At 38.7% G+C, this 14,356-nt stretch overlaps 1 protein-coding gene across 5 annotated transcripts in view; it reads right to left on the reverse strand.

Annotated features, from left to right (window-relative positions):
• The window catches only part of TRIM37 (tripartite motif containing 37), a 117,047-nt gene that overhangs the window by 67,957 nt on the left and 34,734 nt on the right, over positions 1 to 14,356 (reverse strand). For all 5 annotated transcript variants that reach the window (XM_060203842.1, XM_060203844.1, XM_060203845.1 and 2 more), the window contains exons 9-11: positions 10,700 to 10,824; positions 5,870 to 5,920; positions 3,898 to 3,979 (exon numbers count right to left, since the gene is read on the reverse strand). In XM_060203842.1, the coding sequence (XP_060059825.1) occupies positions 3,898 to 3,979; positions 5,870 to 5,920; positions 10,700 to 10,824 (258 nt within the window). The remainder of the gene's footprint in view (positions 1 to 3,897; positions 3,980 to 5,869; positions 5,921 to 10,699; positions 10,825 to 14,356) is intronic.

A 14,356-nucleotide genomic window follows, 5' to 3' on the forward strand; every position in this document is an offset into this window, starting at 1 on the left:
TCAGATTAGGAGAAATAAGAAAGGGAGCCAGATGGTAGGTAAAGGGGGCTAGTAAAGCATATACTTTACCATGTTTAAGGACCAGGGTTTGAGGCCCCAACCACCACAGGAACCACCTGCAGGTGATGAGGGGGGAAGTTTCACAAGCAGTAGAGAAGTACTAGGGTGTGACTCCTCTCTATCTCTCACCCTCTAACTAAAGAGGAAAAAATGCCCACCAAGAGTGTCGGAGTTATGCTGGCAGAGTCTCAGCGACAACCCCGGGGCAAAACAATTAAACTGCAGTAAGAAAAATACTAACAGATCTGTGTCTATAATTTTTTCTTTTAATTTAATTGTATTTTATAGCACAGAAAGAAATTGGGGGAGGCAGATAGAGTAGAAAGACAGTCAGCTGCATACCTGCTTCACTAGGTCCCCCTTGCAGGTGGGGAACTATGGCTCAAACCTGGGTCCATGTGCACTTAACGTCTTGAGTCACAGCCTGGCCCCCATTGATATATTTTTTAATTAATGAAAGACAGGAGAACCAGACACTGAACCCAGAAACTCATGCTTGTAAGTACAGTGCACTAGTCACTGTGTACATTCCAGGCATGAGTCTATATAACAAAAACTTTCATAAATAAAATTGTCAAGTCCTATAAACTAAAGACAAAAAAACAGTAACAAGGGCCCAGGAGGTGGTATACCTGGTTGAGCGCACATGTTAGAATGTGCAAGGACCCAGGTTCAAGACTCTGGTCCCCACCTGCAGGGGGAAAAGTTTGCAAGTGGTTAAGAAGTGCTGCAGATGTCTCTCTCTCCCTCTCTATCACCCCCTTCCCTCTCAATTTCTGTCTGTCTCTATCCAATAAATAAAGATAATAAAATTTTTTTTTAAAAAGTAACACCTATGAGTTGAGTGATTTAAAAATATTCAGAACTACAAATCAGCTTTCAAGCAAAAAAAAGAAAGAGCTAAAGGGAAAATGACTAACAAATGTTCAATTACACTAAGAATAAGACAATAATAAATAAGATAAAATGAGAGATGTAAAAAAAAAAAGGTAAAACCTAGAGCTTAGAAACTTTCAATTTCTATGGCCAAGATTTTTTTTTCTTTTAGATGTTAGGGTAGAGAACATAATGGTTATGCAAAGACACCGATGGCTGAGGCGCCTAAATCCCAGATTCAATCCCTGAACCATCCATCACAAACCAGAGCTGATCAGTAATAATCTTTAATAAAAAAATTATTTTAAAAAGGGGTTTTTAAAAATATTTTTATTTATTATTGTATACAGTCCGAGAAATTGAGAGGAGAAGGGAAGACAGAGAGACAGGGAGACACCTGCAGACCTACTTCACCACTTGTGAAGCTTTCCCCCTGCAGGTGGAGACTAAGGGCTTGAACCTGGGTCCTTGTGCACTGTAGTTTGTGCACTTAAGTAGGTATGCCACAGCCTGGGCCCCCAAAATAAGTTTTTTTTTTTTTTACAAAGATTACACTTTTTTTTAAACCACAGTACTGATCAGTTCTGGCTTATGGTGGTGCGGGGTGACTGAACCTGGGAGTTCCGAGCCTCAGGCATGAGTGTCTTTGCATAACTATTATGCCATTATGCTACTTAGACTTAAATACCCTCCCTCCTCACCTACTTCCTTGACCTGCACTCAACCAGATGTGCCACCTTGGCTGTGTTTACTTTTCAAAAGGTTTGTATGGTCAGGAGAGAGAGCATAATGATTATGAAAAAAGACTCATGCTCTGAAATCCCAGATTATTTTTTAACTAAATAAATGTGTGTATGTTTATCTTTCTTAATATTTTATTTATTTTATTGAGAGAGATAGAAAGACCAGAGCACTGCTCACTGCTCAAATCTGGTTTAAGATTGTGATAAGGAAAAAAAAAAAAAAAAGAAAAAAGAAAAGATTGTGATAAGGATTAACCTGGGACCTTGGAGCCTCAGGCAGGAAAGTCTTTTGCATAATCATTATGCTATTTACTCAGCCCTAGAGATCCCAGATTTAATCTCCTAACATTATCATAAACAATAGCTGAGCAGAGATGTGGTAAAAAATTAAAAATAAATGTTTATGGGAGTTGGGCTTAGCGCAGCAGGATAAGTGTATGTGGTGCAAAGCACAAGGACCTGTGTAAGGATTCCGGTTCAAGCCCCCAGCTCCCCACCTGCAGAGGAGTCGCTTCACAAGTGGTGAAGCAGGTCTGCAGGTGTCTATCTTTCTCTCTCCCTCTCTGTCTTCCCCTTCTCTCTCCATTTCTCTCTGTCCTATCCAACAATGAAGACAGACAATAATAATAACAACAATAAAAACAAGGGCAACAAAAAGGGAATATTAAAGTGCACAATGACCCAGGTTCAAGCCCCTGGTTCCCACCTGCAAAGGGAAAGCTTCACAAGTGGAAAAGCAGGGCTGCAGGTGTCTCTCTCTCTCCTTCTCCTCTCAATTTCTGTCTCTATCCAATAATAAATAAAAAATTATTTTTAAAAATGTTTGTGGTTTTTAAATTATTTATTTATTTATTCATGAGAAAGATAGGAGGAAAGAACCAACCATCACTCTGGTACATATGCTGCCAGAGATCGAACTCGAGACCTCATGGTTGAGAATCCAATGCTTTATTCACTGCGCCACCTCCCAGACCACAAAAAAATGTTTATGTTTAAACACTTGCTTTCCCAAGTAGGCTGAAGGTAGAAATTCAATTAATTTCCAGTGTCACTGAGAGACAAGTACTTATTAATCACGTTTTTTTTTTTTTAATTTAAGAAAGGATTAATTAACAAAACCATAGGGTAGGAGGGGTACAACTCCACACAATTCCCACCACCCAATCTCCATAACCCACCCCCTCCCCTGATAGCTTTCCCATTCTCTATCTCTCTGGGAGCATGGACCCAGGGTCATTGAGGGTTGCAGAAGGTGGAAGGTCTGGCTTCTGTAATTGCTTCCCCGCTGAACATGGGCGTTGACTGGTCGGTCCATTAATCACATGTTTCTGAACTAATTAAAATCCAGAAGTTCTTGAAGCAACATTGAAGGTTCAACATACCAACCGATAGTGTTACAGCTCCAATTGGGCCAAAAACTGAGACTGAGAACAGATGGGTTCAGTGGGTTTGTACTCAAATCTAAAGAACTGCCTGGTAGGCTCAGGCTATTTAATGGCTTTGCAAACAGGCGTGGCATTCAGGATTCAATGTAGTGCAAGCAGAATGGACAGACGTGAAGGGCATGGGAATGTGGAAGCAGAGGCCCACTGCAAAAGAGTGGTTCCCTCACAGCCTATAGAAATTCAGAAAGGGAGGACCGCCACAACCTCGATGGTTTCCTCTCCCCCTTTGGCTTTCCCATTTCAATGCCAATGAATAAATGAATCATCGGTTAAGTGAAAATGTACACATACAAAAGATTACATGTTATATGAACCCACTATAAGAAATTTTAGAAAAGTGTATCTATAGTGATAAAAGCAGATCAATACATTACAGAGGAGCCAAAGAGAAAGGCAGTGGTAGTGGGCATGGTGAGGTGAGAAGCCATGTCCTTGTTATAGACTTGCCTCTCTCTTTACACACACACATACACTAATAACAACAAAATAATAATAAACAACATATGCTGACTTATTTACTCATTGTGCATTTCAGTATGTTCTCTTGGCCAGTGTATTTTCTGCAAACTGCGTCTAGCAACATGATTATATGCATACTTGCTCCTATGGCAAGCATATAAGCTGTAGTGTGTTCTTTTAGTATTCTGTAAGTGAATATCAAATTGTCATTACATTTTAATTCTTCACTCCACAAAAAAATGAACCTTTACAGTACTGAATACTACAAGATAAATCTTAAGTTTCAAAATGTATTAAAAATATGAAAAGCTTACTGGGTAAACTTTCAGCCTCCAACAAAGTCCTGAAACTTGAAGAGGTGGACTATAAACAGGATCTGCTCTCTGGCGCAAAGTGCTAAAATTAAAGAAAACCAATCAAATACCTAGTTCATAACTATTGTAAACAGAAACAAAAGCAAAAACAAACAGAATTATTCTCATTATTTATGTGAAGTCCTAGATAAGTAAAGGAAAACAGATGAAAGAGTCAACAATCCATTATATAAAGCTGGGAGCTAGTCCATCCTATAGAAAAGAAAGAGCAGGGGCTGAGAGATAGCACACCTGGTTAAGCACAAATAGTAGTAAGTGCAAGGTCCCAGGCAAGGATCCAGGTTCAAGGCCCTGCTCCCCACCTACAGGGAGAATGCTTCACAAGGGGTGAAGCAGGTCAGCAGGTGTCTAACTTTCTCTCCCCATCTCTGTCTTCCCCTCCTCTCTCAATTTCTCTCTGTTCTATCCAATAAAATGGGAAGAAGAAAAAACGGACGCCAGGAGCTTTGTAGTGCAGGCACCAACCCCCAGCAATGACCCGAGAGGCAGAAAGGAGAGGGAGAGAGGGAAAGAGAAGAAGAGAGAGGGAAGAGGGAGAGAGGCGGAGAAGAGGTGGAGGGGAAGGCCACCAGGAACAGAAACAGTGGAGTTACTGTAGGTACTGAGTCCCAGTGATAATATCGGCAGCAAAAAAGAAACAAATGAATAAAGGCAAAAATAAAATAAAACATGAATAAAGACAAGCTCACAAATTTCGAGGGGAGGCAGCTGACATGGTAGAGTACACACTTAACCATGCAAATAAACTAGATCAGAGACCCTATCACATACGAGCATCCTGCAGAAGGGTGCTATGGTCTCCCCTTCTCTCTCATTACCACAGCACTGCTCAACTCTGGCTTATTGTGGCACTAAGGAATGAACCTGGGATCTAGGAATCTAAGGTAGGTATGAAAGTCTTTTGCATAATTTCCTCATTATGATATCTCCCCAGCCCAAGAAATATATCTTTGATAAATAAAAGGGGCCAAGTGGTGGTATACCTGGTAGCGTATATACAATAATATGAGCAAGGACCCCAGTTCAATCAAGCACGTGGTTCCCATCTGCAGAGGGGAAGCTCCGCAAGCAGTGGGGCATTACTGCAGGTGTATTTCCCCCTTTCTCTATCCCCTATGCCCTATCTCTATCCCCTATCTCTATCCCCTATCTCAATTTCTCTTTCTATCAAAAAAGAGGCAAGGGAAGGGCAGGGAGAATAATGGTTATGCAAAAAGACTTTCATGCTTGAGGCTCCACGGTCCCAGGTTCAATTCCACACACTGCCTTAAGCCAGAGCGAAGCAGTGTTCTGACAATAGTAGTAGCAGCAGCTGTAACAGTAATAGCAATAGTAATAAAAGAGAGATAATTAACAGAGAGAAAAGCAATATGGCACTAAAGCTTGCCCCAGAAGCCAGACTCAAACTTGAGTCACAAATATAACAAATCAGGTACCCTCAAAGATGTTATCTTTTAAAAAAAAATTTCTAAATATTTATTTATTTATTCCCTTTTGTTGCCCTTGTTGTTTTATTGTTGTTGTTATTGATGTCGTCATTGTTGGATAGGACAGAGAGAAATGGAGAGAGGAGGGGAAGACGGGGAGAAAAAGACAAGACAACTGCAGACCTGCTTCACCACTTGTGAAGCGACTCCCCTGCAGGTGGGGAGCCAGGGGCTTGAACTGGGATCCTTATGCCAGTCCTTGCGCTTTGCGCCACCTGCGCTTAACCCGTTGTACTACTGCCAGACTCCCCCAGGTGTTATCTTTTTTTTTTTCCGGTGAGTTATTGGCTCAATAAATCTGTTTCTCTTCAGACTGCTATATATTGAGTGACCAAATTCACTAGGTTTTTATTTAGTGTGAATGGAATGATACTTGCCTGGCTTTTATGTACACTTAACAAAACAAAAGAGTCAGTATTTCTTACCTGAAATTCTCTAAAACAAAAGTAGCTGAATCATAAGATGGTACTAATTCACTAAACAGAAAAAGAAAACAAATTAGCTTATGTAAGTTTAAATTTTCATTTAATTATAAAACAAGAGTAACTCAGTAGTATAAAACAAAAATCATTAAGAAACATTTTTTTACATTTTTATTTATAGTTTATAGTAGGTTACAAGATTGTAAGATCAGTGTATAGTTCCACACCACACCCACCATTAAAGTTCTGTGTCCCCATCTATTAAAAAACATTTTTAAAACCTTATTAAATATAACATTAAATCAAACAAATTTATAAAACTTTATTAAAAGCTGATACCAAAAGTTTACAATTAAGGACTTAAAATCTTTTATAGAACAGTCTCTTTTTTTAAAACAGACAAATCAATATTTGATTAACTGCTAACAGAACTGCAGGCATGACCAGGGAGTTTTGCTCAGCTATAAGGTATAGAATATATTTTTCAAGACTGAGGCCCCAGATTAAATCCCAAATATCACGTAAGCCCAAACTCTCCTTTCTTATAAAGTATTTTAATAAATTTCCAGTAAAATGTTATTCAAGATACAAGTCCATAAACTTTAAGCTATCCAGATCTTAATTTACATTTTAAAAGTTCAATTCATGAAAATGTGTTATTACCAAAATAAGACTGAGTACATACTCATAGCATCGTTATACTAAAAAAATGCCTAAAGAAATTAGTAGCCTGTGGGCAGGGGTAGATAGCATAATGGTTATGTAAAGAGACTCTCATGCCTGAGGCTCCAAAGTGCCAGGCTCAACCCCCCACACCATCATAAACCAGAGTTGAGCAGTGCTCTGGTAAAGGGGAAAGAAAAGAAGAGAAAAGACAAGAGAAATTAGTGGTGGACTACACTAGAGTAAAGGACTCTGGGGTGGGGTAGTGTTCAGGCCCTAGAACATGATACAGAAGAGGACCTAAAGGGGGTTGAATTGTTTGTTATGTGGAAAACTGAGCAATGTCACATATGTACAAACTACTGTATCTTACTGTTGACCATAAACCAATAATCCCCCCAATAAGGAAAAATAAATAGACAGTAGAACCCTATCATGAGGAAACAGTTGTACCTAGAAGATTAAAATACCTATTACTCTATTTTACAGTAGATATGTATGGCTAAATAGTTCCCATCTTTTTCACACATTAATAGCCATGGCTGTACTAAAACTGTGTACCTTCTATCCAAATTACCTATGCCAAGCATCCTTGCCATATCCCTTGGCTATTGTTACCTTTCTTGTAAGACTCACATTCTGCATTCCTAGAACCTTTAGTCTGAGTAATCCTAACTGTGCCTTCAGACAACAAATTAGAAACCATATATGTTTTTTTGTTTTTATTTTATTTATTTATTCCCTTTTGTTGCCCTTGTTTTTTTTATTGTTGTAGTTATTATTGCTGTCGTCATTGTTGGATAGGACAGAGAGAAATGGAGAGAGGAGGGGAAGACAGAGAGGAGGAGAGAAAGATAGACACTTGCAGACCTGCTTCACCGCCTGTGAAGTGACTCCCCTGCAGGTGGGGGAGAAGCCATATATGTTTAAAGATCTCTTCTTCTAACACTCTCATTATATGCTCACCTCCCATTCAATATACACAAGTCACAATTAGTAGAACCAATACAGTTAGCACCATAACTTTCTAGAACCAAAACGGTATCAGAGCCACAACAGTATCATCTCAGTACTAGTGTTTAAATGTGGTCAAATCATGATGTGCTTTTGGCTATAATTTTACACAACTTCCACTCATACTGGAGTTGGTAAGGTCTATCAAGTTTACAACATCCCTCATAACCTTTCATACAGCCTCAACCAATCCCTATTTGCCAATGACATTTATACTGTTTCTTCCATCATGTCCCTAAAATCTAATATGATATACTGTCTTTATTAATACACTGTTAGTGTGTAAGACTATCACTGCTTCAAAAGGCATGAATATTCTATCAGATTTGCAAATTCAAAAAGAAAAAGGGCTAAGGAAACAGACAGTCGTTATGCAAAACTCTCATGCCTGAAGCTCTGAAATCCCAGGTTCAATCGCCAGTATAACCACAAACCAATGATGAACAATAGTGTTTTCAGAAAAAGAGAAAGAGAAAAGAACAAAAAAAGAAGAAATAGATATAGATAGATATGAATGAAGGGAGAAAGAGAGAGGGAGGAAAAAGAAAGAGAAGAAGGCTTATCTTACTAGTAAATGAGAACAGAGATATATTTTTTTCTTTTTCTTTCTTTCTTTCTTTTATTTTTTTAATTTTCTTTTTCTTTTTGGTCATTAGGGCTCTTTATTCCAAAGTGGCTTTTTCAGATATGCGGAAAGATAGAAAGACACCACAGTGCTGAAGTTTCCTCTAGGGCAGTGGGGGCTACACTCAAAACTGGGTCATGACAGGGACAAAACCAAAAAAGAAAACTACAGACCAATATCTCTGATGAACATAGATGTGAAAATATTGAACAAAATTCTAGCCAACCGGATACAGCAGTATATCAAAAAAGATTGTCCATCATGACCAAGTGGGGTTTATCTCAGGCATGCAAGGTTGGTTTAATATACGTAAATCAACCAATGTGATCCACCACATCACCAAAGGCAAGACCAAAAACCACATGGTCATATCAATAGATGCAGAGAAAGCCTTTGACAAAATACAACATCCCTTTATGATCAAAACACTACAAAAAATGGGAATAGATGGAAAATTTCTGAAGATAGTGGAGTCTATATATAGCAAACCTACAGCCAACATCATACTCAATGGTGAAAAACTGGAAGCATTTCCACTCAAATCAGGTAGTAGACAGGGCTGCCCACTATCACCATTACTGTTCAACATAGTGTTGGAAGTTCTTGCCATAGCAATCAGGCAGGAGCAAGGAATTAAAGGCATACAGATTGGAAGAGAAGAAGCCAAACTCTCCTTACTTGCAGATGACATAATAGTATACATGGAAAAACCTAAGGAATCAAGCAAGAAACTTTTGGAAATCATCAGGCAATACAGTAAGGTGTCAGGCTATAAAATTAACATTCAAAAGTCAGTGGCATTCCTCTATGCAAACACTAAGTTAGAAGAAATTGAAATCCAGAAATCAATTCCTTTTACTATAGCAACAAAAACAATAAAATATCTAGGAGTAAACCTAACCAAAGAAGTGAAAGACTTGTATACTGAAAATTATGAGTCACTACTCAAGGAAATTGAAAAAGACACAAAGAAGTGGAAAGATATTCCATGTTCATGGGTTGGAAGAATTAACATCATCAAAATGAATATATTACCCAGAGCCATCTACAAATTTAATGCTATCCCCATCAAGATCCCAAGCACATTTTTTTGGAAAATAGAAAAAATGCTATAAATGTTTATCTGGAACCAGAAAAGACGTAGAATTGCCAAAACAATCTTGAGAAAAAAGAACAGAACTGGAGGCATCACACAACCAGATCTCAAACTGTATTATAGGGCCAGTGTCATCAAAACTGCTTGGTACTGGAACATGAACAGACACACTGACCAGTAGAATAGAATTGAGAGCCCAGAAATGAGGCCCCACACCTATGGACATCTAATCTTTGACAAAAGGGCCCAGACTATTACATGGGGAAAGCAGAGTCTCTTCAACAAATGGTGTTGGAGACAATGGGTTGAAACATGCAGAAGAATGAAACTGAACCACTGTATTTCACCAAATACAAAAGTAAATTCCAAGTGGATCAAGGACTTGGATGTTAGACCAGAAACTATCAGATACTTAGAGGAAAATATTGGCAGAACTTTTTTCTGCATAAGTTTTAAAGACATTTTCAATAAAACGAATCCAATTACAAAGAAGACTAAGGCAAGTATAAACCTATGGGACTACATCAAATTAAAAAGCTTCTTCACAGCAAAAGAAACCACTACCCAAACCAAGAGACCCCTCACAGAATGGGAGAAGATCTTTACATGCCATACATCAGATAAGAGTTTAATAACCAACATATATAAAGAGCTTGCCAGACTCAACAATAAGACAACAAATAACCCCATCCAAAAATGGGGGGAGGACTTGGATAGAATATTCACCACAGAAGAGATCCAAAAGGCTGAGAAACACATGAAAAAATGCTCCAACTCTCTGATTGTCAGAGAAATGCAAATCAAGACAACAATGAGATATCACTTCACTCCTGTGAGAATGTCATACATCAGAAAAGGTAACAGCAGCAAATGCTGGAGAGGGTGTGGGGTCAAAGGAACCCTCCTGCACTGCTGGTGGGAATGTCAGTTGGTCCAACCTCTGTGGAGAACAGTCTGGAGAACTCTCAGGAGGCTAGAAATGGATCTACCCTATGATCCTGCAATTCCTCTCCTGGGGATACATTGTATTTACTGTTGAATGTAAAACATTAATTCCCCAATAAAGAAATAAATTAAAAAAAAAAACTGGGTCATGAGCATAATAAAGCGAGTACAGTACTCAAGTGAGGTAAGTTTTGTTTGGCTTTAAGAGAGCAATAGACTCCTTCACATATGATACTGTTCCTTCACATGTGATACTGGGATCTAACCTGAAGTCTCATTTTTCAAGGCATGTAGCTCTATCCACTGATCCACCCACAAGGTCCCTTGGATGGTATACTTTTTCTGACAGCTAGAATTCAGATATACAGGATAAACAAAGTTTTCCAAGCCACACCATTACACGCTTTTTAAAAGATGGGGAAAAATTATTTTGTAACAAGTATCTGTCCTTTCATGTAAATTTCAAATGAAAATGTTAAAATGTTCATACCTGGTAAAGTCTGGAGGAACTGGAGTGGTTACAAAGGATGCCATGGGCTTTCGATGAACTTGCTGAAACATCATGAGGATCTCTGAGCTCTTAGATATCAACTCACTCTTACTACAAGACCGCAACTGTGTTGAAGAAATAAATTACCTGAGTAACAAAATTACCATTGACTGGTACTTCAAAAGAATTTTTTTTTGCCCCTTGCCATTAGAGTTATTGCTGGGGCTTAGTGCCTACAGTTCCACCATTCCCAGAGGCCATTTTATACCTTTTTTTTTAAAAAAAAAATTAATACAGTGATAGGAGAAAGAGAGGAGAAAGACAAAGAAAGGATGTTGCACTGCTTGAAGCTTCTTCCTCCCTGCAAGTAATTCCCTATTCATTTTTATTGTATGTAAAAGAGAAACTAGAGGGAGTCGGGCTGTAGCACAGCGGGCTAAGCGCAGGTGGAGCAAAGCACAAAGACCGGCATAAGGATCCCGGTTCGAACCCCGGCTCCCCACCTGCAGGGGAGTCGCTTCACAAGTGGTGAAGCAGGTCTGCAGGTGTCTATCTTTCTCTCCTCCTCTCTGTCTTCCCCTCCCTCTCTCCATTTCTCTCTGTCCTATCCAACAACAACGACAACAATAATAACTACAACAATAAAAAACAACAAGGGCAACAAAAGGGAAAAAAATAAATAAAATAAAAATATTTTAAAAAATAAATAAATAAAAGAGAAACTAGAGCACTGCTCTACCATTTAAGATGCTCTATGTTGTTTGTGTCTTTTCTGTTTGCATATGGTTCCAGGAATTTCACCTTTGAGCCACTTCTACAGTTACTATATATATTTTTATTTTTTAGTAAAACTAGGGGGCTGTGGAACACCAGGTTAAGTGCACAAGTTACCATGAGTAATGACCCAGATTCAAACCCCTTTCACCCTCCCTATGCTCTAATAGGCTGCTTTTCACCAGCTTGGCATAAAAAAAAGGTTTTTTTTTTTTTCTAAAAGAATGAAAAGGCAGCCATAGAACTTATAAAAATCTCTTCAAAACATATATAATACAAAATTTCTATCTAATTCTTTAGGTAATGCATTGTCAAAAGTCAGTAAAATGATGGGCAAGACCAGAACAAAAATTTGAGTTATGATTCAAAGATATCAAAAAAGTTCAAGAAAGGATTCTCAAGATCACTTATTGTAAGGAAATACAAATTAACACCATAATATAATACCAGTTAAGTGGTCCAGGCGGTGGCACAGTGGATAGAGCACTAGACTCTCAAGCAAGAGTTTCTAAGTTTAGTCCCTGGTAGCACATATACCAGAGTGTTGTCTGGTTCTTTCTCTCTCTTCCTATCTTTCTCATTGGTAAATAAATAAAATCTTTGAAAATAAAATACCATTTAATCATATAAAAATGTAAGATCCAAGACTGTCTATATCATTTGTTGGTCATGACAAAGGAACTGGTACTAGAGGAATACTAAGGAGATATAAAATGTCTTCTTCAGAAGACAGCAGTTACTAAAAACTTAATCAGTCCATAGAAGGTAGAGGAGTGGAGAGTCGGGCAGTAGCACAGTGGGTTAAGCGCACCTGGCGCAAAGCACAAAGACTGGCATAAGGATCCCGGTTCAAGCCCCTGGCTCCCCACCTGCAGGGGAGTCTCTTCACAGGCGGTGAAGCAGGTCTGCAGGTGTCTTTCTTTCTCTCCCCGTCTTCCCCTCCTCTCTCCATTTCTCTCTGTCCTATCCAACAACAACAACATCAAGAATAACAACAATAATAACTACAACAATAAAACAAGGGCAACAAAAGGGAATGAATAAATATTTTTTTTAATTTTTTTTGTATTATCTTTATATCTTTATTGAATAGAGACAGCCAGAAATCAAGAGGGAAAAGAGTGACAGCAAGGGAGAGAGACAGACAGACACCTGCAGCCCAGCTTCACCACTTGCAAAGTTTTCACTATTCTGCAGGTGAAGACTGGGGGCTCAAACCCGAACCCTTGCACACTGTAACATGTGCATTCAACCAGGTACACCACCACCCAGCCCCTATACTACAGATTTACTTGTAACTGCAAAAAAAAAAAACAGGAAGCAAGCCAAACGCCACAATTAACTGGCAAAACAAATCTTGATACATACATACAATGGGAAAAAAAAATAGGGTTGAGAGTGGTTTATCCAATCAAATGTAAAATTGTATATAAAATATTTTTTAAAAACTATACATAGATCAATAAATCACACAGCATTTGCCAAAAAGAAGTCAGATAAACGTGTATGATCCTATTTAAAAAAAATTGTAGAAAATGCAAATGACAGAAAGCAGGTATAGTATGTTGCTTGGAAAAGGCAGCACTGGGAAAAGCAAGAAGTTTATAAAAATGCATAAAGAAATGTGGAATCAATGGGGTCAGGAGGTAGGTCACCAGGTAGGATGCTGCTGTCTGCACACAGCAGGTTAGTTTTGGACCCAAGCACAACACTAGAGTACTACAGCCTTGGGACAACCTGGTGCTGTGGTCTCTACCACTCAACCTGAATGAAAAAGCAAATATAAGATCAATGAGAATAAACATGGGAGGCTCAAGTACCACAAAAACAATAATGATAATAACGTACAGTACAATTGGGAGAGATAATAAATATGTTCACTATCTTGACTATGGTGACGGTGTATGCAACTGTCTCAATTTTTTAAAAAAAATAGCCATATATGAAAGAGACAGAGGTAGGGAGAAAGAGAACCAGATAGATATGCAAGGGATCAAATTGAGGACCTCAATTCATTTATATATTTTAAAGTCACAGCACACTAGGTCAATGACCCAATCCATCATGATTGGTTTAAGTCTGCTCTTTAGCATGAAGTCCTGGTTTAGTCTTTAGAGGGGATAAAAATAAAGTCTCTTGACTAGGAGGACAACATGTATAATTTAAGAATGGGAGAACCAGGGTGGTGACACACTTAGTAGAGTGTGCCTGTTATAGTACACAAGGATCTGGGATCAAGTCTCCAGTCCTCACCCACATAGGGGGAAGTTTCACAAGTGGTAAAGCAGTGCTGTAGGGGTGTCTCCTCCCTCCCTCCCTCCTTCCCTCTTTCTCTTCCTCCTTGCCCCCTCCCTTTCAATTTCTCTTTGTCTCTAGCCTAAATTTAAAAAAATAATAATAAAGAAAAGAAAGATGGGACAGGCAAGACAGGACAATGGTTATGCAAAGACTATTATGTCTGAGGCTCCAACCTCCCAACTTCAGTCTCCAACACCAGCACAAACCAGAGATTAATCCAAACATACATATATGAATTTGCAGTAACAATCTGTGTCAAAGTCAGTAACTTAAGCCACACTGTCAGGCTTTGATCCTTTGAAGATTTACAAATTTCTTTGAGCTATTTTCCCAGTGAATGTAATATTCCTACAAAAACAAATTTTACCTAGTTCCTGAACAGAGAGAAAACTTGAGAAAATTCAGCTAGTATCTATCGCACAGAAGTCCCCAGATTAAAACACAGACTCCCACATAGAAAATCTTTATATCATAAAGCTGGCAAAATAGTTTACTGGGAAGTGTGCCACTCTGTCATGCATGGGGGCCCTGGTCTGAACCTAGTCCCTACTGATTTGGAGGAAACTTTGGTGCTGTGGTGTATTT

This window comes from Erinaceus europaeus, chromosome 12, assembly GCF_950295315.1.
Source record: "Erinaceus europaeus chromosome 12, mEriEur2.1, whole genome shotgun sequence".
Taxonomy (NCBI): domain Eukaryota; kingdom Metazoa; phylum Chordata; class Mammalia; order Eulipotyphla; family Erinaceidae; genus Erinaceus; species Erinaceus europaeus.